Raw genomic sequence first — 25,106 nt, forward strand, 5'->3', positions numbered from 1 at the left:
TGAGAAGAGAAAGAAGATGGGGGACAATGGGAGAGACCGCAGGAATAGACAAAACAGGGGGAAACAGAAATGGAAAGACTGGCAAGAAGAGAAGCAGAGACAGACAGCGAACCATCAGAGGGAAAGACAGAAAAAACTATTCCTGCACATCACCTACTCGCCATCCTCCCTGAGAAAGCACCTCCCAGGAGACACTTTCCTCCTAGTGATTGCTTCACACCTCCCGAATATTCCCACACCCTTCCCCATAGCTCACCTAAACCCCACTCCCCAAACCAGGCCACGGGGAGAAACCACATGGGGTCCCTTCTGGGCTGGAGAACTATGTCACCTAGAGGACTGTGACTACAACATGCCTTACGGTCTCTCCCTTCTGGAGGGACCTCTGCTCTACACGTTCCCCACCCATGTCCCCTTGTCCTGGGTCCATTCCTCCCTCTCTCTCTGGTCAAGTGGGGCCTAGTCATCCTTACCTCTTCTAGTGCCAAGACACCTCTGAGCTTCCCCATGCTGGTCACATAGGCAAGATGGAGGCCAAGAAGTGAGAAGAGTGTATGAGTCTGATGGGGAAAGCACAGGTCAGCAGGCCCCCACTTCTGCCCTCCCTAAAGCCCTGGGCAGTCAGCAAGGGCTTGCCTTGTGCAGCGTGGTCTGCTCCACCAGCTGGAAGGGAGACTGGTCAATACAGCAGCAATCAAAGCACACAGGCTGGCGCAGCTGCTCCTGCTCCCAGGCCTCAATCTGTTGACAGAGTATCACAGAGACCCCTTCAACTTCAGGAGCTCAGCTTTGGCCCACAAGAACCATCACAGACATGCTTGATCAATAGGTACACCTTTTCTTCTCAGAGGGTCACAGCATCCTTCTCCTCCATTATCTGGCCTCAAAGGCCACCCTTCACCCTCAGGTACCCAGAATATGGGTCCTTCTTGTAGTCTTCTGTGTCCTCCTGGTCTCCAAACACTTATTTCCAACCTTCATTGTGTGCCATATTGACACTCCCATTCAGATGTATGTTTTGCTATCTAGTGATTCCTATCATACCTTGACACTTTGGGAGCCTTTGCTTTTCAGAAATGGCATTGTTTATACCCAGCCTTCTGATGGCACTTGCCTTTCCTCTGCTGACTGGATGTACACTCATTGGTAGGGCTAAGTGATATCAACAGTTGGAGACGGAGGAAGCTACCCCTTATGAGTAGAGCACGGTGAACAGTTGCTGAATCTGAGTAGACTCCCTGCACCACTTGGTATTTAGTTGACTTGGACTGTCTATGTTTTGCTTGTTTTTTTTTTTTTTTTAAGTTTGTTAACCAAATCATTCAGGCTCAAAGCTAGCTATTATCTTGAATTACATACCTACAACCCAAGATGCCAGATAAGCCACTCTCTCCAGGACTCATAAATTAATCTAAGACGTTCTTCAGCCCTACCAGATGATGTCACATTTCAGCTCTCTTATTTGTCCAAATCTTCACTCTAACCTTCAGAGATTACCAGCAAAGGCTAGCTTGCTCCTTGTTCTAGGATTGAGTTGTGAGTCCACATGGAGGCTCCCTCCATGTTTCATGTTCTGTTGACATTTCTGGACACAGCCATGGGTCCTCTAAACTCCCATGGTCCTGACTAAAGGTTTACATGGAGCCTAACTGGCTCTTAGTATAAGAGGATGCTTGTCTGAAATGTTGCAAAGAGGACGGGGTTGGAGGACTTAGAGAGGACTCATTCTCTTGGTCCTTCTGAGATCACACCAGGCCTTCTCAGCTACCCCACCCCTCTTTTTCCCAGTAACAACAGCAGCAACATTTTCTGAGAATATTTGTCAAGCACTTCATCTGTACTGGGCAAAATTCTAATTGCTGTCCATGTCTTACTCATCGAATCCTCCTAACAACCCCACCTTCGTCTGCAGCCTGCAGATGAAGGAGTGGGGACACACAGTACCAGAGGCTCCATAGGCAAGGATTGGAGGACTCTGGCATTTGTGTGCTGAACACATACCAGATACATCTCCAGTTTTTGTCCAAAGGGAGGAGGATGTTGCTGCTGGATTTTATGAAAAGTTCAACACCAGTTAGAAACCAGAGCTCTCACTATGTGAGGCTTAAATCACAGCAGGGACAGCAGATGAATTCTTTTCACTTTGAATTCTTTCTCTAACTTCTATATTGACTCAACATGATTTTTGTCAAAATCAATACCCTGATATTGTCAAGGTTGTCATCTCTCAAAATATACGGATTTTTTACTTTCATTGGACTTTGTTCCTCAGAAATGTCTCTTCAATATCTGGTTTTGGAAAGGTATACACTAGAAATATATAATCAGTCTTCTTTTTGTTCCTAGTTGCACGTCATTTCTAAGAGGCATTAAAGGGACATATTCATCGACTGGCTGGTTTCCAGTCTTCTTGGTACAATAAGAAATGGCGATGCACACCTTTAATCCCAGCACTTGGGAGGTAGAGGCAGATGGATCTCTGTGAGTTCAAGGCCATCACAGTGAGTTCCAGGCCAGCCAGGAACTCCACAGTAAGACCCTGTCTCAAAAACCCAACAAAAAAAGCAATACCTTCACTGGATGAAACAATCCATTCCAGGCTGTTGATTTTCTTACCTCTTCAGGTGACATGTTATCCACCAAGTCTGTTGAATCCTAAGGAAGAAAGACACAGGGCCAAGTTCTTTACCTTTCCTTCCTTCTCAGGCTAGTTATAGTTTTCAATGAAGCAGAAACCATGTCTTCCTGGGCAGGTGAGTCCAAGAAGCCACCTTTTCAAATCATCACCCTTGGTAGGACCTCTGCCCTTCTAAGGACCTAACCTTCCATCTTGCTCTAGACACATCTTCTCTTACCTGGGCTATTTTCTTCTTTGTAGAGTGAGCTCTGCCCAGTAAGCAGCGCAGCAGGCACCGGAAGATGGATGATCTTTGACCTAAAAGGAGGAGTGAGAAGATTGAGGGGTGGGGTGACCAGGTGCTTCCAATGGCCCCTGACACTGCGCCACCAAAGAACTGTACTTTTTCTATGCTGTACCTCAGTGGATTCCTCTTTTCTACCTCTGTTCCAACTCCCTAGGACAGCATCATGGGATTTATCCATGAGAGTCAGCTCTTGAAGTCACCTAGCCTCACATCTTACAAGAGTAGCTCTTAGTAAAGGTAAGTCCAAACATAACTCTCAAGATATGCTGAGGTCTTTACCTGCGGGGTCTGGGGCTTCAGGTGGCTGTTTGTGGTTGGGCAGTGGCCCATTAGGTTCTTCAGGGTATGATGGAACAGTAGGAAAGAGAGGAGGTGGAGGAGGAGGAGACAGTGGAAGCTGAAAATAAAATAAAAACGTTCTCAGTCTCAGAAAAGAGGCCACATGATACCTTGCTGCCTTTACTAGCAGGGGCCCTGGGAGATCTAACTCTATACTGCCCCCCCCTCCGCGGGCGAATTCCCTTTTCCCTCTCAAAACACCACTCAGTCACTGCTCTCTTTTGCACTGGATCCAGTTTGGTCACTTTCTCACTTGTCAGTGTTTCCCTTCCTCTTTCCTTTTTCCGGCACCTGTCACAGCAAAGCCCAGTGCAGCCCAGCTCAGCCCCATCCAGTCCAGCCCCGCCCAGCACAGTCCAGTCCAACCCAGCCCAGCTATCACAGGAGAGATATCACTAGCGCCCCCTACTGACATTTTCCCTTCTGTCAGCCTCCCTTTCCCTTCTGTCTTGCTTACCTCCGTCTTCCTGGAGAGGTCCTCCTCTTCATCCTCATCCACAAAGGCGAAGGACTCGGGTCGACCGCCAGGGTACCATTCTCCAGCCAGCCGTGCTTTGCCATCAAAGGGCAGCTCTGATAACTTGCGAGCCATGTCCTGGGCAGCCCTCAACCTTCGCTCTGCACACAGGTGGCGCTGTAGGAGGGACTGCAGTTCTGAGCGTTCCACGGAGCCCAGCAAGATCATTGAATCTGGGGGACGACAAATGATTCCCTGAGGGCCTGCTCCACACCTGCATGTCTATCAAGTCATGCAGCAGGAGCTCGGGGCCTTTTTTCATTCCAGTTCTTACCCTTTCTTACCAAAAACTTCATCTTAAAACCCCTCCAGGGTGGCCTCACTTGATCCCTTTCATTTCACACATTTAGCACTTACAGACCCAACTGGCAGCAGCACACTAATTGGTGCTAATCTGTACTTATCTGTATGATGCCCTAATGTAGTATTTGCAAATATGTAAGCTCGCTATTAAAATATGCTGATCAACCCTATCCAAAAGTAAAGAAACTTGAGAGGCAGTTGTAAGAGCCTGAAACTCAAACACATTCTGAAAGAAGTCTACAAGCAACACTAACATCGGGTCCTCCATTCTGGAAGAAGTTTCATCCCCTAAAGCACCCAGGCCCTGAAAGGATATGAACAAAATGCTCCCTTTCCAGGCGGCCTTTTATGTGTTTGTAGAAATTTCGCTACAGTGCTGAACATTTTCTTTAAGTTCACTGCCATATCACTGCATCAAGGGCACTAAGACAGGCCTCACTGTTACATCTTCATCATCATCATGAAAACTTAGCACCCCAATGACTGCACCCTTGCTCTAAGGAAGAGTCGTGGCTTCAGACGCTACTCAGAAGGACTCCAAGCTTAGGGGCAATGTCTGAACTAATGTAGTTTGAGAAGTTTGGATGCTCAGAATGTCTGAAGTCAAAACTAACACTAATCCTGTCTCCAAATAGCTCCTCGTGTCTATTTTCTAATGCACTAATTCACAGACTAGAGAAGCAAGTGATGAATGTCCAGGAAACACTTAGAACTCTAAAATGCAGAGATTACAGTCTCTCCATTCAAGGACAATCTAATGAGAAAGACAGAGTACAGTGAGAAGCGATGCTCAGCAGAGCGAAACGCCAATGGTGGGCAGGAAGAGCGGTGGATGAAAGGGAAGGTGAAATCAACGTTTATGAAAGCCATTTACTTCTCCACGAGGTACAGTTTGCACTCTTCCTTAGGTTGGCCATTAGAGAAATGACAGAATCTAGTTAAGTAGGAGAGGGCCCAAGATTTTCGGTTGACCCCCATTGCTTATGAAGTCTCTACTTCTGGAATCGCTTACCGGCCATGAACATATCTCTAATTCTGATGCTAGGGATGCTTCCACCGTAATTCACAGGCGTGCAGAGAACAACAACCAAGTGAGCCGCCTGACTCTCATGCTCCCAGCTGAGGCTGAACAAACACCCACCCAGCCTTCTCATCTCGGCCCGAGTCAACAGTGCTCGGCTAGCAGTCTATCTAATGAATGCACATTGTTTTTGGACTCTCTGCACTTTGTGTGGTGACTCTGCTGCGAACATGTCCCCCAGACGCACTGCTGAAATGCTGTCTACTGATCCCAAGCAGGGCGAGGAGAGGCTGTGCTTTGCCTTGTTGAGTAAATGCCTTAGGTGACTTCCACTTAGGTGGGATGGCAGTGCTGTTGGCCATGAGTTCAGGGCTAATAAATGAAGAAAGGTCTATTAAATAAGGTACCTTAAAACAGAAAACATGGTTATGTATTGATTGCTTGGGGAAAATTCCGTGAGCGGAATCCAGGGACTTAGCTCTGTATTTCCTCTTGGAGTATTTTTCTGAAAACTGTTCACTAATTCCAGGCTCATGGAGACTTTAAAATTCATGGCTGCCATGAACAGCCAGAATTGCCTGTGTTTTCTTAATTGGATTTTTAACTGCCTTTGTGTGCCTGTGCCATGGCTGTGTTTATCACATCCTAAAGGAAGAGCATGCTCCTCAATTATAAACTGGCTTCCTTAGTAGCTAGAAAGCTCTAAGTTCAAGTCCATCCCTGCGGTGGTGAATCCTACTGTCAGCTTACCTGGATTCTGAATCACCCAGGAGACTGGTGAGGCACACCTCTGGGTGTGTCTACAAGAGCATTTCTAGAGATCAAATGGGAGCAGGGAGATCCACTCTGAATATAGGTAGCACAATCTCATGGCTTTGCATCCCAGAAAAAATAGAAGGGGAAAAAAAAAAAAAGAATGAAGCCAACTGAGCACCAGCTTCTTCTCCTAGGCATCTTGGCCTGCCACGATGTGTGTTGTTCTGTCCCACCATTCTCTCTCTACCACAGTGGACTGACCTCTGAAACCATGAGCTGAGATAAGCATTTCTCCCTTTATCTGTTTATATTAGGTGTTTTTTGTTTGTTTGTTTTTTTCTTTTTTAGATTTATTTATTTATTTATTATGCATACAGTGTTCTGTCTGCATGTATGCCTGCTGGCCAGAAGAGGGTGCCAGATCTCATTACAGATGGCTGTGAGCCACCATCCGGTTGCTAGAAATTGAACTCAGGACCTTTGGAAGAGCAGCCAGTGCCCTTAACCGCTGAGCGATATCTCCAGCCCAATAGTAAGTGTTTTAATATCAATGTTAGAAAGTAGCTAAGGTGACACTGGTGCTCTCTGCCTCTGGACAACTCTGCTTCGGTCACCAGCTGGGTAGTCAGTCAGCTTCCTTCCTTCCTACTTACCTTTGGAATCAACCAATGGTAAAGTCTTGACTGTGGTGGTCTGGAGTAGGTTTCTTAGTTCCCCATATGTGCAAGAAGCTGAAACAAACTTCACATCACGTACCATGATGTCCTCAACAAAGATTGTAAATTTGCTAAGAGGGAGAAAACATCCTGGGTTAGCCCACTATTGGCCTATGCCGCCCTTCCTTCTTCCCACAAGGTCTGCCATGCATTCTTTCACTCACAGTGTTTATTAATTATGTGGAAACATGAAAACAATAATTAAAAAAAAAAAGCATGCTTCACGATGCTAGCCTTGTTCTTACTTCAGGACCTCCCACATCCCATCATATCTAAACTAATTCTGGCTAGTGGCCCTGACCTGAGCTGGTTCCAACCAAGGTCTGGCAAATAGGGAAGCTTCTTGACCTGGATGATGCTGTCATAGAGAGAGGGCTGCAGACTCTGAGCCACCATGTTGGCCAAGATAACAGCCACCATCATGGGCAGGATGTGAGCAATCTGACCGGTTAATTCGAAGCAAATCACAGCTGTGGAGACTGTGTGCGAGACAGCCCCTGTCAGAGCTGCTGCTCCTGGAATGAGAGGAATGCATGGGTGGGTTAGAAGTGTCTTTTCTGACATGAGGAATACATGAGGGTACAATGAGAATGATACAGAATAGGAGACAGGACCTCGGTTGGTGCCAACAATCCCAGGATTACCACTTTTCAAGAGCAGGGCTGAGGATGCTGGCCTTTTTGAAAATTATCCATTTGATCTAATTTATATATAACCTTCAGTAAGTCACAAAGTCTATGTACATGCAGAACTTTTCATTTATAATGTGAAGAGAGTGATATCTTATCCATTCTTTGCTTTTCAAAGTTTGGCTCACTCTCAACTGAACATTTAAAAATCCAATAATGGCATCTTATTTTGAGCCTCAGGTGCTGATGCCAACAGTTCATGAATGAATAGCATGAAAATTCAAGAACCTTGTTGTGGAATAGAGCAATGAGGCCTCCATTGATCAGGATCCACAGATCCTGACTTGGTTTCTACCATCTGAATGATGTTTACTTCCATGAGATACCATGTTCTCATTCACAGAGTGAAAATGTCACTAAATAACTTCTAAAATTCTTACGGATTTAAATCATTATGATTCTATAAGCTGACCAAAAGTATAAGCAATCTAATGTATTTTTAAGTTGTATTCTTATCAACTCAATAGTTATTCATATTTTAATTGTACTTCTTATTCAAATATGAGGGAAAGGCCAGCTTGGTCTACACAAGGACAGCCAGGCTATGTAAAGAGACCCTGTGTGGTGGTTTGAAAGAAAATGACCCCCATAGGAAGTGGCACTATTAGGAAGTATGGCCTTGTTGGAGGAAGTGTGTCACTGTGGAGGTGGGCTTTCAGGGTCTCCTATGCTCAAGCTACACACATTGTGGCACTCAGTTCAGTTCCTGTTGCCTGTGGATCAAGAAGTAGAACGCTCAGCTCCTTCTCCAGCACCATGTCTGCCTGCATGCTGCCATGTCCTGCTGTGATGAAAATGAACTAATCCTCTGAAACTGTAAGCCACCCCAATTAAATGTTTTCCTTTATAAGAGTTGCCATGGTCATGGTGTCTCTTCACAGTAATAGAAACCCTAACTAAGACAGCTTGTCTTTTAAAAAAATCCCCAAAGCTAAAACTAGTAAAATAAAATGATGGAAATATCCATTGGGAGAATACAGGAGAAGGCTTATGTGAAAATATAACAATAAAATAGTATTGGGAGATATGACCTTAGTTGGTAATGCACAGAGCATTATTCAGAACATAAACTATATAGTATGTGTATACTGGGAAATGCGCATTATGGAAGATGAGAGATACTTGACAGGCATGAAGAAAACAGAAGATTTCGATTGATAAATGAAGCTTTTATAAATGAACTAGGATCAGGCAGTAGAATGTCACACATAAGTCTACCTCAGAAGTCATTTTAGAAGTCCAGGGCTTATGTTTCTCAGCTCTTACTCCTGTGTTATTAGTTCCTATTACATAAACACAGTCCAGTTTGGATGGACTGAGCCCATCACCTGCAGTATTGGTTCCTTGATTCTTAGGAAAGAAAGAGCCTACTAACCATGTAATGATAATGCAAGGTACCCTATCCTTCTTTTCTTTTTTGTTTTTGTTTGTTTGTTTTGTTTTGTTTTTTGAGACAGGGTTTCTTTGCGTAGTCTTGGCTATCCTGGAACTCACTTTGTAGATCTGGCTGACAGTGAACCATCCTTGTTTTCTTATTTGATTCCTATGATTCATTTCCCACAGGCAGAAACTAAGGCTTATTTAAAAAAAAAAAAAAAAGTGAGAGGCAGAGCCAAGAGCTGGTTGTTTGAACAAAACTTGAATTAAATAGTGTTGTATTTAAACTAAATTGCTGTATCTTGAAAGAAGATGTATTAGAAGACTTTGATTGTAGGGATTTGGGGTACTCAATGTCTGGTTATAGAGATTAGAAATATGTCTCACCAATTACTGCATAGCCCCCAGGTAAGATCTTGTAGAGGAAGTCATCAAATAAGATACCCTCAGGGAACAACATGGCCATGATCTCTCCTACCAGCCTTCCAAATGCAGCTCCTAGAGGAAGATAAAAAAGGCAACTATTAAGATAAGTTTTCTTTGTTTCTATGTTTTCAGCATAATCTGTGTTTAGGCACTAAGACCACAAACTCCCAGTATGCTAGCTAGGTTCTTCCTTGTTTTCTCACCATCCACCCAGATTATAGCTATCAACAAGATGCCATCAACCCTTACCTAGCACAAAAACAGGCATGAAGCCTCCACAAGGTATGGGCATAGTGGTGGCCACAATGGACATCCAAAACTAGGATTAAAAAAAGAAACATTAGAATACCCTTTCCAAAAGTATCTCCATGCCCCTCTCTCCTCACTGCCCTCCTCCTACCTGCTTCAAAAGTCATAACAGAAATGCCCTGGGACAGCTAACCCTTTTGGAAATCTTGTCTATCACCATCCTCCAGAACCTGAAAAACTTGGCACTTTCAGGCTGAGAGATCAACAAAGACATCAGGATAAGAAAGTTCCTCCAGATGGCTAACACAAACCCTTCCAACTTTGAGTGACTATATTTTCCTCTTGGCAATTTAGAACAAGGAAGTCCCAGAGGATCCCTCTTTCACTGTTCCCAAAAGACCCTCACCCAGTGAACTGAGTCAGCCCACTCCACCTCTGTGCAGTAGTCTGAGACACTAAGCTGGAGCATGATTTTTCCTCCTCAGCTAATGTTTCTATAACAGAGCCCAGATCAATGTGGCAGACACTTTAAAGTCTACTGAAATTTGGTATGGTTAAATTAGCTTTGATTTGATCATTTACAAAGTCATGGAAGAGGTAAGCCTCACAGAAACCCGAAGAGAAGACTGCTCTGCTTGAGCCTTTGTCTTTGATATCAAACCACCTTAAACAAGGATCAAAATTATATCTGGATCCTGGGGACATAGTGATAGAGTGTATTCTTAGAAGGGCCTCACAAGGCCCTGTGTTAAATCCCCAGTACTGAGGGAAAAAAAAAAAAAAAAAAAAAAAAAAAAAAAAAAAAAAAAGATCTGTCTTGGCTGTACCACAGGGGCAAACTGAGAACCTGATTAGTCTTTCAATATAACAGAAAAGATATCCAAGGTCAACTTTGCAAGGCATTATTCCAACAGAAATTGGGACAATTATAGTAAAAGCAGTAAGTACACTCTGAGGCAAAGAATGCAGAGGAATTGAGAAATAGAGCAGAACAGGAATAGTGGCTGAACATTAAATATCTAAAGAAAAAGTGAAAGTGTGAGATTTAGTTTTGAAAGTAATTCCAATGTAAGTTAATCAGTCTTAGAAAAGGATTCCAAACTAATTAGGTACAAGATGAAAACAGCTAAATGTCTAACAGGCTGTTACGATTAAAGTATTTGCAAGTCCTTGAATCATATGTATGATACACTAATGAGAAATAAATTTCTTAATTTTATGAACTTTAGAAAGCATTCTTTTACGCCTAAGCTGAACCCAAGAGGCTGTGATGAAGACCCCAAAAAAATTTTACTCTAGAAGTGTGAGACAAAATAGAACATCTACTTCATGTCAGAATATGATCATCGAGATAGTTGAGGACTGCAAGTTAAATGTGTAAAATGAAAAGAACACAGAATGACGATTTCTTGGGGAGAGAGGGTGAACCTTGTTAATTCTGCCTTCTCTTCAGAGGCACAGTACTCCATAAATGTAGGTAGGAAGGAAGTAAAGAAAGACAATATGTCAACGGAACAATAGTCATGCAAAACAGTAAAAGATCCTCAAATGAACACTCCAAAGTAATAATGTTCATGCAGAGAACTTGTTGAAAATGCAGATGAGCAGAGGCCTCTGAAGACTATTCTACCAGACAATCTAGAGGCAGGATCCATGTACCTGTTGCTTTATCTTGTTAAGTGATGATATTTAACATACCAAAAAGCTTTATGCTCTCGTGTACCATCTCTTTAGAATAAGCACATGGAAATCATAAGGGATTCTGTAGGGTTGGGTTATTTGAAAGCTCCAGTGATACAGATGATGGGTGGTGGATAGGTCTAATTTCAGAGGGTAAAGTAGATTATCTTCACAGATAAGTGGAACACCTAGATCAAGACCAGGGGTACTGAAGTCACAACTCCCATGGTACAAAGTGGGGTGATTGAGATTAGCAAACTTTTTTAGCTATTGGCACATGAAGGGGAAAAAACACAAGAGTGATGTGGCACACAAGTAACTTCTAAGATTTTAAAGCTCCCTCTGAAGAACTGAGAAACTAGAAACCTGTTATCACTGACTTCATTATATTTAGACCCATCACAAGAAGGAATAATATGAAAAACAGGCAAAAAGGCTTCCATGGAGCTTCAGGCAATGCTGAAACTCAACAACACTAGGCAATGCTGTTAGCCTTATTAAAAGGGAGCAAGATGTTGGGATTATATTCATGTTATCATCAGAAATCTCTTGATTTACAACATGATGATACCCTGTACACCCTGAAATTGGGGAAACAGGATGTTCCTTTCCCAATATTAAGAAACAGCTGAACCAAGCCTAGAACCTACCCACTGACACTGTCAGAAAGGCCACATGGACTAGATTTCAGATCCAATTGCAGAAAAGTAGTTCTAGTCCCTGCTTTGGACTGAACACAATTTGAATGTCTCACTGGATTCCATTTGGAAATGTTATCTCTGTTGTGAGATACCAAGAGGGTGAGGACCTAATCCAGCTGTGAAGTGGAGGCTTTCAAAATTCTATAGGATTAAGCAAGACACTAGTGTGAAACATCAGTGCTGGCTGGCTTCCTGGCAGCCTTCTGAGAACAAGAACAGAGGAGATGCACACAGACATGGGCGCTCCTTGGTGCTTACTGTGTGCTGTTCTGCACAGCTTAGGACTCTGCTAGCAAGAGCGCCATCACTGGTGTGACTCTGTGATATTGGGTGCTCATAACTATAAGCCAAAAATACTCTTTTCCTTATAAGGTAGAGCCTGTCTCAGATATTTAATTACAACAAAAATAGATGGATATAAGTACTTTCATATTTTAATTTGGCTACATGTTCTATTTTCACATTTTAAAAAATAAGAGTACTGTTATAAGTCCAATGATTAGGCAAAGAAAATGCTGGGAAGCAGTGGCTGGTAAAACTGAATTTGCAGCAAGGAATACTTTTGTAATTAGAAATATTAAAGAATATTGGAGACCTCCTGTAAACTGTTGGGCTTGAAATATAGCCCAGAATGTGTTTCTTTTTCTTATACACTTACAATATGAATGTTCTCTAGGCTGTAATTCAGTGAGAAGTTAATTATAGTGACATACAGATGAGTCCTTCTATATCATCCAAGTGGGGTTCTGAAAATAAGCTTGACTTCGTGAAGATACTTAACAGAAAATCTGGGGATGTGGATAAGGTAAAGAGTAAGTGTTGAAAAACATCTATTTTATTTTTAGAAAACTTTAAAAAATCTTGGCATTTTAACAGTCTACAAGACCGCAAAGGTAACATACAGCTTAGACCAAGATGTATCATTACTGGATCATAGATCCTGAAATACCGTCAAAACATGGACTGGGTTACTGCAGATGGGATTAGAGACTTGACAGGCAAGTTGCAGTCCATATGCTGGGCTCATGCTGTAAATCTCAGCCTTCAGGAGAGGATAAGTTCAAGACTAGCCTGGGTTTCTTTACTCCCCATGTTTCCTAAAGCTTAACCAATATAGAAAGCCAGAACTTATAAATTAGAGAAGATGAGACATAAATAAAAATCTAGACATCAAATCCCTACCAAGATTCTTAGAACATCTTTATGAAAAGTTATCATGTATATTAAAGGAAGAAACACAAAGGATAAAATAAACAAAGTGTCCAAAATATGGATTCTATAGATTCAGTTAGTCCACCTTTGGTGAGGTAGGGAAGTAGAAATCCACAACAACCCTTGAGAGCCTAAGTCTGAGATCTGCGACCTGGTGTGTAAAGCAGCTGGTGTTTTTATAATAATATTATCGAAAAATACATTAACAAGCAGCAGCAGAAAACAAGGAAATGTAAAATTAGCCAAAGGCCAATGACCAAGAGTTATGTACTTGGCACATGCTGTTTTATAACATTTATTGGATAAATTCACTGTATTATAAGAACAATATCAATATAACAGTGATGCATATTCTTGTACAATATAGAATCACAAAAGCATCATAAATAAGAACAAGGTATTGAAAAACATGAGAGTTTAGGCTGGACAGAGATACCTATACATAAGGCATGCTGTTAGTAAATGAGAAATCATCAAAAAGGAAAAAAACAGACAATCATCAGCTATAATAGGTGTCACAATCAGGTTCGGAAATTAAAAAAAAAATCTTTATACAAGGTAGTAATATGAAGCTTCTACATTTATAATTTGTGATGGGCAGATCTGAAAAAGAAAGGAAGTAAAAGGAATTTACTCTTATTTTCTAATTAGGAAATGTTAGGAAAAACTGTTCTTCATCTAGAAAAGTCCTTGTACTCTCACTGCCTAAGTGGAGAATAATTACATTTGTAAAAATTATTTATAGTCATTAATAATGTTGATTTGGTATTCCTTTACCTTCAAATTTCTAGAAAGAAATGAGAGAGTTGAGTGCAAATCACCTAAAAGTGAACAAGAGATCCTCGGAGGTTAAGGATCTAATTATCTAACACGTGGGAGGAATTTGGTTAATTGGTCTGGGGTTTTTACACAGTTATCTATATTGCTAAACTCTGTCTTGCTCAAATTTACTTGACTGCTTTGATGCCTTAGAAAGATAACAAGTGGAACTATTAGAAGGGTTATTAGAGTTACGGCAAACATCACGAAGTTGACATGAGCAGAGCAATTAAGCTACATCCTGGTTCATTTTGATAGACAGGCCGTTTATGCTGCGGTTTCCTCACGGTTTCTGTCTAGGTCAGACACAGATCAGATGAAGTTCTACCCTTCCTGTGCAAGGCCTGGGTTCCTCTACTGAAAGCAGAAACATAGAGGGGCTCACATGGGGCAGAATACCTTCATGATGAAGAAGAGAAGGATGATGATGACCACGTTGACCTGGGGGTGAATCCACACAGCTGACTGGCCCAGGCTTTGGGGGTCACCTATGTGCTTTACCCAGGTATTATTGTCAAACAAGGTACTGATGGCTTCACGGGGCATCAGCTGTGAAGGAAGAAGCAGAGGAACCAGGTTTTTCAGTGATGTACTACTGTACCTCCTATGTTACAGAACTCACCCCCAGCCTCACTAGTCCAGGACTTTTTGTTCTTTTCTCCTGGAGAAAGTCTACCCTTGGGCAAAACTCCATAAGCTCCAAGACTGAGCGGCAGCCCCACCCTTGGCTTAGAGACCCAGTCACAGATGAGACCTAACCCCTTGCTCTCAGACGCCCCTAGAGCTGACCTCTCCCGCCATGAATTGACCCATTCCTGGTGGAAAGGTGAGTGAGGCGATGACAAGGGTAACAATTCCAGGATACAGCAGGCGGCTGAAAAAGAAACAGAGTTAACCCTACCTCCCAACTCAGCCAGCCCACAATGCATTCACACTCAGCTTCCAAGTTGTTGTTTCCCATAGTCTATTCTTTCAGTAAAGCGAACATATTTTCTTTGCCAAGAAAGCGATCTCTGGGGAAGAGCCAGCATGGTTAACCCCTACCGACAGTATCAGAGTTTCCCATAGCTGTGCTCAGCAACTCCACGGAAAGCAGTGGTTATCAAACCTTTAAATCAGTTCCTCATGTTGTGGTGACCCTCCCAACCATAAAATCATTTAGTTGCTACTTCATAACTGTAATTTTGCTATAGTTATGAATTGTAATGCAAAATATCTGATAGTCAGGATCTCTCGACCCAGAGGTTGAGAACCGTTGACCGAAAGGACCTAAAGTTCCACCTAAAGAAGGGACTGCCAGGGGAAATCAGAGGTAAGTGGGCAGGACAAGGGGAAGGACAGTGACTCACTGCTTGGCAAGAAACTGGCTGAGAGCCTTGTGCTTTCGGACACCGAGCATGACTTGGCGATGCAGATAAACGAAAACAGCTCCCAAGAACCCGCAGCAGATCCTGCGGGTGCAAGACGCAGGGCTTGATGCTCTGACCCAGACACTGCAGGGGAGCAAACAAGCCTCTCCCCTTTCTACCAGCTGCCCCGCAGTTCCTGCCTTTACTCATGCCCTCCACAACTTATCCCGTTTGGTCCTTCCAGTCCACAACCGCACCCCAGTCCCCGCTCCCCACACCCAGAAAGAGTGGTCCCACTGACCCAATGACAGCAAAAGCTGGAAGTTCCTTCAGGTCAAAAGGGAAATCCATTCGGAAATTAGTTCTGAACAGAGCGGTAATGGTGACTGGAGGATGAAAAAGCAAGCGTTATGGTGGGAACTCACAGAAAGCCGTAGGTAGGGGGAGAGATGTTAAAGTGTCTTCCCTTCCTTCAACCCCAGCCTCTCCTCTTCCATTTAATTTCCTTTTCCCTACCAGTATCTCTCGGTGGTTATATTCTCTACGCCATGATCTAATCCTCCCCTATACCCCAGCCTTGGTCTGGCTTCCCAAAGGACACTGCCCATTCCCTTCCTGATGTGCTCCAGTCATACCTCCTGCCTCTTCACCACCGTCCCTATTCCACACCACCTCCCCCGGGACCTCCGGTTACCAGCATCCTTGTTCCACACCGCCAAGACACGGAACACAAAGGCACTGAATGTGGCTGCAAAGAATCCTCGCCAGTAATTCCGAACAGCAAAGTAGGTAGAGGTGACCTCGATGCTGAACAGCACTCCTGTGGGACAGGGAAGCAGGTCAGGTGCAGACACTCCCACACCTCCCACTGCTGGGATCCCAGGAGCTTCACCTTAACTGCCAGTCTGGGAAGGGCCGGTGATGCCTTTCTTCTTGTTCTTTGTAATAAACCACATACATGCCCATGGAAGCCCCCACCCCCCCCCACCCCCAGCCCAGACCAGGAATGTGGACCAATGAGTTACAGAGACGATAAGAAACGGATAGGTTCTTAACTCCCCGAACTTCAGGCTCAAGTATCTGTGCACTTAAAGTAAAGGACTAAATGGGGTTCGCAACTGTCAAATATCCATGGGGACTTATGGAGATTTGAAACAGTTCCATAGAAATATTAAAAACGGAAGAAGGCTCCAGAGCAGGCAGTGGTCAGTACCATTGCCAAAGAGGGCTCAGGATTTGCATATTCCTCGACACCCCCTTCTTATCTCCCTACTGCTTCCTACATTTCAGGGCAAGTTTATGAGAAATAAGAAAAATAGGATAGGGCATTATGAAAGCCTACAGGATTCAATACTCCAGGAAGAGAAAGCAGAGCCACCCTGATAATGATGATGATACTTACAAAATGTGACCCCCAAGGACCTAAGCCAGCAGGACAGTCAAGGTGAGAAGAAGGTAAACTACAATGCTTAGAAAGGTGAAGGAGATTAAAGGAGAGCTGGCTATCGGTCACTGATTCTTGTTCTGAGAGGAGATGCTCAAGCAGAGAGGGAGGAGGAGGGAATGGAGCATTCACATGAGGAGTGCCGAACCAAAGGAAGCAATGCCCATGAAGCCATGAGCGCACCATTGGAAACAACAAAGAAGAGAATCTGTAAGCTTTGGGGCAAGGGAATTGATCTTTGATTAGGTCATCAAAAACATGACTAAAGCTTGGATAAGCCTCATCCATAGCAAACAGGAGGACAGTGAACTGAGATAGCGGGGGATGAGGACCAGTCCAAGAGGGAAAAAAAATTAGCAAGGCAAACTTTGTCTTTTTCTTTTTTCCACGGTGTACATTGTTGGTCTGTTCAAGGCTGGCCATGCCCTCCCTCTTCAGACAGCAGTTCACATAATGTTTCCCATCCTGTATTCAAAAGCCACATCTCTCAAATCCCTCATGACCTCCACTATCCTTTTGGCAGGGCACCGTGATTAAGTCACATTGAGTCTATGTACTAAGGAGATGGTAGCTGGGTGCTATTGTCTCCTGGAGCCAAAGTTGTGTTTTGGCAGAAGATTTTCGCAATGTCTCTTTAAAAAGCCATCCCCAATCTTTCTTGTCAAGTAGAGACCATCCATTTCTTATCCTGGTATTTCTCATCGTGGTATTTTGGGTTATTCTATTTTCCACTTTCAGATCTAGCTGTTTGTCCACATTGCTGAGTTTCCCTGGGATTAGAGGTTCCTTGTAAACTAAGCCCTGGCACAGTGGTGAGCACCCATTTGGGGCTCAATGCCTATACTGGAATGGCAGGAGAGGAGAGGATATGGAGAAGGAAAGAACACAGCAAGGCAATTTCAAAGAATGGAGCCAAGGGTGCTGGAGAGATTCCTCAGCAGTTATGAGCACTGGCTGTTCTTTCAGAGGACCCAGGTTCAATTCCCAGGACCCCGTGGCAGCTCACAACTGTCTATATCTCCAGTTTCAGGGGATCTGACACCCTCACACAGACATACATGCAGGAAAAGCACCAATTCACATAAGATAAAAATAAGTAAATCATGCCAGACAGTGGTGGCATACACCTTTAATTCCAGCACTCGGGAGGCAGAAGCAGGAGGATCTTTGTGAGTTCAAGGCCAGTCTGGTCTATAAAGCAGGTTCTAGCACAACCAGTGTCACACAGAGAAACCTTGTCTCAAAGAACCTAAACAAACAAACAGAAAGAAAGAACAGAGCCAAGTGATGCAGAGCTATGCCAGCCACTCTTTCTGCCCTGCTCTTCAAATCCTAAGGGGGAGAAGTCTGCAGTGGGAATCAGGTGGGTCTCTTTTCTTTGATTTGCCATAATAAAAGTAAAACCAGCTTTACTTTGCCTGGGTACAATTATCCAACTTATATGTTACAAGCATTTCCTCCCCATGATACAGACCTGGGAGGCTTTTCTCTAGCAGTTTGTCACAGCGTGATCAGGAGTGAGAACCAACTTTCATATTACCTGAGACAAGCATAACATGTGCTGCTAAAAGAAAAGAGAGCTTTAAAAACATGAACAGCTGCTAGAAACTCTGGTGTCTTAGGTCTGGCATGCTGTTCTCTTCTTCCACTCTGTGTTCCCTCTCTAATTTCTCTTCTGGTTCCCATGCCTCTGTCCAGGGAAGGCATTGCTCTTGGTCTCCCTCTCCTGCTACTTGCACACATAACTTCTTTCTCAGTTTCACTTATGCCCATGGCATTAACCAAGAACACAGGCTACTGATTAGATTCCGCTCAGTGCCTGGATTGTAGACTCATCGACCTAGCTGCCTACTTCATGCTATTTGGCCATGCCGTAGGAACTTTAAATTCAATATCCTCAAAGAAAAATTTGTTCACTCCCCTCCAGACCGAGTTTGCTTCCTGTGCCCTCTTCCATAGTCACTAATATCACTATTACTGCATTGCCAGTGTTGTGAGCACGGGTGTTGGCACAGAACTCTCTCTCCTATCTTCACATAAAATAAGCCACCGGGCAGCATCAATTTGACTTGATATCCCTTGAGTTTCTCAGCCCCTCCTCTACCTCTTTTGCTGCCCAGTTCTGTCTGTCAGCGTCCAGCATCAGGAAGATGACAATAGTCTTCTTGTTAATCTTAGATCAATCCTGTTAATCCACAACCAATTCTATCCTGCACGCATGTGCCAAGGGGATTGGACGAGCAGGCCAAGCTAACCATGTCACTTCCTTGTTTTAAATCCTTCCGTGGCTTCACTTCACCCACGACAATACCACACCAAGTCAGTCCCATGAGATGACACAAGTCCTATGGCATGGTCTCTGCGAAGGGGCTTGGTGGGGAGGGCTGTTTGCAGCTATTCTGGGTGTTCACAATGCATCCCAACATCTCAGATGTTCTCATAACCTTTCCAGTTCATTAGTTTTTAACTACTTATTTATTCCCCTTTAATCATACATTTTCTATCCAATTGGAACTTGCAATGGGTTTTCACCAAGAAGAATTGTGCTCTGTAAAACATATTTGGGCAAATACTACCGTAGAGGATAAAACCTGTATTATTCTGCATGACTTCTGCAGACCTTCATGATTCAGCCCCACTTATCTGTTCTGAGTCACTTCCTATTATACTTTCCCATTCTCCTTAGTACTACTCATTACTGTAAGGGCAGATATTGACTTTGGATCCTGTCCATTCTGTTTGGAATTTCCTTTCCTCCTTGCAGGCTCCTACTTACTAATTACGCCCATGACAAACACTGTCTCTTTCATAAAGCTTCACAGGCTCCCCCAGGCTGCCTTGACGGCTCATTGCACTTCGCCTAGGAATGCCACAGGGTCATTAATTGCCTGTGATGATCTCAGGGTCTGCCTCCCTGAGCCCCTTGAGAAGGCAGCACCAGTCCCACTACCTGGCACACAATGGAAGCAAAAGGGCCTTGGTTGTTTCTATAGGATGCCGAATTATATTCCTTCTATCAACATACGGAATTAGGAGTTGCCTATGTTGTGAGTAAAAGATCTCAAAACTGCATTTTTTTCTTTCAGTTATTCTATATTCATAAAAAAGAATCAAGCACTGCCACCTGCAGACAGGCTTGTCATTTGCAGCATAATGGAAACAGCCCGAGGGTAGCCCCTTCACTTGCAAGTGCCTAACAATTTCTTGTGTCAAGAACAATGCTTTACTGTAACTTTCCTAAGGTAAGATTCCCATCCTTGTCACAAGATCAGAAAGAACCTTTTGACTCCTAATATAAGCTGTTGTCTCGGGAAGAGAAGGCAGGTTCTCTTCACTTTAAAATGTTTATAACAAAACCAAAACAACCACAAATTCTTCTTTGATCTGGAAGGCTAGGGGGTAAATAAAGGCAGTGTGTGTGTAAACACAGGCGCGCACATCTGCGCGCACAGCAACGCAAACACACTACCATTCACTGGTGGAGGCTAATGACTTTAATGACTAGAGCTGACAACGGAAGTGCAAATGGGATGCCAGTGATGCACACGCATCCTGGATTTCCTTATGCTGCATGCTTCCACCATGTCAGAACAGGGATATGGGATGTGCTTTCAGTAATTCTGAACTCTCACCCATACACCATTTCTGAGGCAAGCCATTTCAGATACCTGGAAAACTCATCTATGAAAACAAGACTAATTGCCATTCCATCATATGAAAAGAGCCTTCTAGCAGCTGGTTGTTTAAAAAGCATATACCCTTCCTATAACCATATTTCTTCAGCTATCAACATGGAATTTCATCATCAGTGATTTCAATGAATGTGCCATATAATCCCTGCCCTGTTAACATAGTCACAGCTATTTCTGACAAGGAAATAACAGGTCTTCCTTTTGTGACTACGTCCTGTCATTAATAACCCATGATAAAAGGAAGTGGGAATGTAGGGTAGGTTGCAGGCAGGGGTACAGGGGGAAGGCTGGGGGGTGGGAGGAGTGAGGAGAGGAGGATCTGTGATTGGTATGTAAAATGAATAGAAAATGTCTTAATAATAATAATAAAAATTGAGCCATGTGGCAGGATAAAGAATTAACTTACACACACACACACACACACACACACACACACACACACACACACACACACACATAACCCATGATAACATCACTATTCTCCTTAAATGGATAGAAAGAGCTACACCCACCTGTAAATTGCTGGCATATCAAGAAACAACTTTCTTTAAAGCTCCCGTAAGTACTTCTCATTCTAAAGTTCACCATTAATCTATCACAGTCTACCAAAACCCTAGTGTCATTAATAAAAACACAACATGAGGTAAGTTTTCCCCTGGAGAAGGAAGTACACAAAATCTCCTGCTACAGAAAAGCATGTGTCAGGCAAAGGTACTGGCAATACAAAAAGACTTTAGTGTAAGTGGGGCCAGGGGAGCTGCTGGGGGTCTAATCTCTGGCTCTGTAGGTGCTACCAACATGTCTCCTCCAGTCACTGCTCTTTCTATAATGCAGTTCTCTCAAATCGCACTCACAGTGTTAGGTAGGAATCCATGTAAAGTGGTTAGAACAAGGCTCGAGGCATACACTACCTAAGAGTAGCTGTTCTTGTTAGAGTAGAAACAGTTAGTCCAAGCTCTTGGTGAAGCTGATGAGAACTAGCTGTTGAGCAAGACAAGGCAAATGAGCCCATGCACTGGGGATGGGACAGACTTGCCTCCAAGTGGTGTTCCAAAACAGCAGCCGACCCCCACGGCACAGCCCACTGTCAGGATGTCAGTGTAATAGTATGGCTGCTACTAGGGAGAGACAGACAGACAGACAGGTAGGAGGGGAAGGGTAGGACAGAGAGATGGGGGAGAATAAGCAGGGATGGGAAACAAAGAAGAATGAGAGGCCTACATCACAGGAATGAACATGGTCCCATCATCCCTGTGGTTCCCAGACCAGGAGAAACTCAATGAGTTTGGCAACCAAGAAGTGACCTCATACACTCAAGGCCAACAATTGAAAACAAACTATGGAAAATGTTAAGTAAATAGACATCAGGCAGGCAAATGAACAGATAATGACCAAACAAAGAGGGGCCAAGGATAAGTAGCAAAAGGAGTAGTAGAAACGCCTGCAGGAGAGAACAGCAGTGTCAAAAGAACACTCCGCTCTGTAGCAGAAAGGCATGGGTCCCTGGAGACCACAGGCAACAATCCAGTCACTCCCTGGATGCCCACCCATCAGTCCCTTCACTGGCCCCTCTACCCAAAAGCTACAGCAGACACCCACCCACCCCTCCAAGTCTGGCTCAGGCAACCCAGGTAGGGAGGAAGTGAAACTTGCCTCCAACAGGGGCTGCAAAGCAGCATCCCACGCCCACTGCACAGGCTGGCACCAGGAGATCAAGCTGCCCAGGCACGGTCTGCAACAGAGAAGCACGACGAGCAAGGCAGGTAGGACAGACGGGCAGTATGTAAGCCAGGGTGGGTGGGTGTCAGGAACTACAGACGGGCGGGGCGGCACAGGAAGGAACGTGGAGAGGGACTGACACAGTCCGTGTGGGGACGAGGGTGACATGGGGCAGGCCTGGCTCAGGTCACCATAGGGGGCACAGATCAGGAAGGGCTAGACACTAGGAAGACAGACAGAAGCTGGACGGAGGGGATGCTCTGGCTAGGATCAGCAGGCACGGACATGGGGAACTGGAGCATGGGTTAGTGAGATGCCACCTTCAGCACCAAGGCCAGCCCAGAGCAGGCAACCCTCCCCTGCTCTCCCGCACACACTGAGGGCTTCCTTCTACCAACCAGGTAGAACCAGGCTGTAGTGCAGTACTGCCTCACCCTTACCTCATAGACACCACAGAACACGGACATAAACTTGCTCAGGACAGCAGCACAGATGCTGGCAATGTGAACAAAGGGACCCTGGAAGAGAACCAGGAGAGCCAGGGATCAGGGATGGAGGAGAAGCACGGGAGATGCCATTGAACCAGAATTTCCTGCTCCAGGCCCTGGGCTAGGTGAAAGAGGGAAGCCAGACAAGAGCTCTGCCCTAAAGGAGCCTCATCCCAGGGAGGAAGAGATGATGAATCCGTGTGTTTTCAGATAACGCTAGGGCTAGGAAGCCAACCAAGAGGAATAAGGCAAAGGAGGTAGGGTGGGGAGGAGAAGGTGTCCTCCCCTGGCCAGTCACCACCGGAGGTAGCGCCTTCAGTGATAATTACATGAGGGAGTCTCATGGGCGTCAGAGGGCGAGTGTTCTCGGCTGAGGGAACAGCAAAAGCAGGGGTCCTGACTGGGACAAGCATGACATGGTGGAAAGTGGAAAAAGCCTTGTCATCACAGGAAAGCAGGCAGGTGGTGAGGCTGAAGACCCAGACAGGCAGGAAGAGGTGGGTCAGCCTGGGGCTGGTCAGCTGTTGGGAGGTGTGCAGATCTTATATTAAGTGATATGGAAGGCTCATGAGACAGTACTGAGTAGAGGGCAGAGGTGTCCAGTTCCGTTCCGTTTTGAAAGATGCTTTGGCTGCTGTGCGGAACTTTGATGCTAGAGGGCAAGTGTGCCCACAAGGCTGGAGTTTAAGAAGCCTAGCTGCCACCTTGAAGAAAGAAGTCTTATTCTAGGTCTTAGTTTTCTCATGTCAAAATAAGGGGAAACCCAAGGACTGTGCTGATGAGGATACATTTAAGTTTCCGGTGAGCCTGAACTACAGGATGAGGCTATCTCAAACAAGCAAACAACTAAACGCCAAACAAAAATAGGCAATAAATAAACAAAAAAAAAAAATGGACAAGGAGATTGGTTCAGATTATGTAGAGGACAGACATTGTCTAGAGACGTTCTGGTTGTCATAATTGGGGCCTGCTACCGGCATCTATAGTTAGAAGCCAGGGATAAAGCTAGCATCCCACAGGGCACAGAGCAACATCCCTTTTCCCAGCAGAGCCTTCCAGTCCCAACCCACACTTATGTCCAGATTGAGGGGCTGCTGTAAGGTCTCCCCAACTTTAACAGTCTGTCACCAACTACAGAGTAAGGAATGAGGGTGAGGAACGTCCAAGGCTTCCCCCTTGTTACTGCCCTTTGGCCCTGGCTGAGTCCAGTCAGCTCTGCCAGTCCTTTGCTCAGCTATGCGGACCTACCTCTTTCCCCACAGGGATGCCACTGCCCAGGCCAGCTGTCAAGGCCACCACCTTGGCTACAAAGGCCTTGAGTGTGAGGTACTCCTTCAAGACAACACCACGGAGAATTGTCTTCATCTCAGGGATTCCAGAGCCTAAAAGGGTTAAAAAAAAAAAAAAAAAAAAAGGATAATGTACAGGTTCGAGCTAGAGTTTAAATGGGAGAGAAAAGCAGACCCGGAGAAGGAGATAACTGTGGTGAGGCCTCAAAGGAGTCTGGAGGGTGGAGGGAGTTCAGAGTGGGGGGTCTGTAAAAAACCAGACTGCATCATCATCTTAGAGAAAGCACTCACCCACAGCCTGGGGAGAGATGAGCTGGCAAAAGAGCGCACTGAAGAGGATGAGGATAAGCGGGAAGGTGACCCAGGCCAGGTACTGCAGAGGAAGGCTGGGCTGCATCTGGGCATAGGTCCACTTGTAGGCTGCAGGAACATGAACATAAAACCTAGGACAGTCAGGGTCTAGGAGAGGTTGACAGTGAGACCACCTCACCTCCACCCCAACATTCACACCACCAGATAGTGTGCCAGCTTGCTCTCATGCCTTGGGCATCTTATTTGCCTGGCCCCAGGGCATTCCTTTCACTGTACAAGTAGGAAGTCTGAGTTGAGGGAGGTGGCTATCTGTCCAAAGTCCCCTCTGGCAGAGGTCTCTATGTGGTGGCTGTGGTGCATGTCACTGTTGAGTAAGCGGCTGTAGCACCTGGCTCTAGGCCAGAGGGTGACCACTGACAACTAAAAAGGACTCCTGAGACTTGGAAATTTCAGTGATGAAATTAGGAGGAACCCTGGGAAAGCTACCCAAGTCAGTCAGCCTGTCTAAGGGGCACTTATACTTTGGGTGGCAGCTGGCAGGAAAGGCCCAAGTGGCGATCTGGTTCTCAATTAGTGTAGTTTTATCTGGAGTCAAAGTCATACCTAACCACCCATGCAACATGCTCAGCCCAAACACACCTGGGCTACCGGAGACAAGAACTCAGAAACAGTTTCAACATGGAGAAGGTAGAGGGCGGCAGTCCAGGGAGAACCTACCCTGAAGGCTCTTGGCACTGACGTAGTCCATACACCAGCTGACTAGAGCCATCAGTAGGCCCAGGAGCACAAGAAAGATCCAGTCTTCCCCCAGCTTCCTTCTGACCACGCATCCCAGGCGGTGGACACAATCTAGGAAGAGGGAAGGGTGAACAAGGGGGAAACAGCTCTCTAGTCATTTCTCGGGGAGCAGGCTGAGGAGCGGAGATGGGAGCGTCTGTGTATTAGTCACCGGGCATCTCTTCACATCTCTGCCAGTTGGTGTGCCTATCCTGCCGGGAAGTACTACGACCACACTCCCCGCGAATACATGAGTTTCTATGCAAAATTCACTTCTCTCCGTTGGGAAAGAAGAAACAAGGCAAAG

At 44.9% G+C, this 25,106-nt stretch overlaps 1 protein-coding gene across 2 annotated transcripts in view; it reads right to left on the minus strand.

Annotated features, from left to right (window-relative positions):
- Positions 1-25,106, minus strand: part of Clcn1 (chloride voltage-gated channel 1) — a 32,462-nt gene that overhangs the window by 3,515 nt on the left and 3,841 nt on the right. Inside the window, exons 3-22 of one of the 2 annotated variants that reach the window (XM_028876459.2) lie at positions 24,740-24,871; positions 24,002-24,130; positions 23,670-23,803; positions 22,374-22,451; positions 21,251-21,329; positions 15,773-15,898; positions 15,380-15,464; positions 15,079-15,180; positions 14,519-14,603; positions 14,129-14,278; positions 9,318-9,387; positions 9,030-9,140; positions 6,878-7,091; positions 6,514-6,647; positions 3,721-3,953; positions 3,204-3,321; positions 2,856-2,935; positions 2,617-2,655; positions 637-741; positions 474-560 (exon numbers count right to left, since the gene is read on the minus strand). In XM_028876459.2, coding sequence (XP_028732292.1) covers positions 474-560; positions 637-741; positions 2,617-2,655; positions 2,856-2,935; positions 3,204-3,321; positions 3,721-3,953; positions 6,514-6,647; positions 6,878-7,091; positions 9,030-9,140; positions 9,318-9,387; positions 14,129-14,278; positions 14,519-14,603; positions 15,079-15,180; positions 15,380-15,464; positions 15,773-15,898; positions 21,251-21,329; positions 22,374-22,451; positions 23,670-23,803; positions 24,002-24,130; positions 24,740-24,871 — 2,291 coding nt within the window. Of the gene's footprint in view, positions 1-473; positions 561-636; positions 742-2,616; positions 2,656-2,855; positions 2,936-3,203; positions 3,322-3,720; positions 3,954-6,513; positions 6,648-6,877; positions 7,092-9,029; positions 9,141-9,317; positions 9,388-14,128; positions 14,279-14,518; positions 14,604-15,078; positions 15,181-15,379; positions 15,465-15,772; positions 15,899-21,250; positions 21,330-21,867; positions 22,244-22,373; positions 22,452-23,669; positions 23,804-24,001; positions 24,131-24,739; positions 24,872-25,106 lie in introns of those variants that run through there. The other variant, XM_037203609.1, reaches the window with a different exon arrangement.

Source organism: Peromyscus leucopus, chromosome 3, assembly GCF_004664715.2.
Source record: "Peromyscus leucopus breed LL Stock chromosome 3, UCI_PerLeu_2.1, whole genome shotgun sequence".
Lineage (NCBI taxonomy): Eukaryota > Metazoa > Chordata > Mammalia > Rodentia > Cricetidae > Peromyscus > Peromyscus leucopus.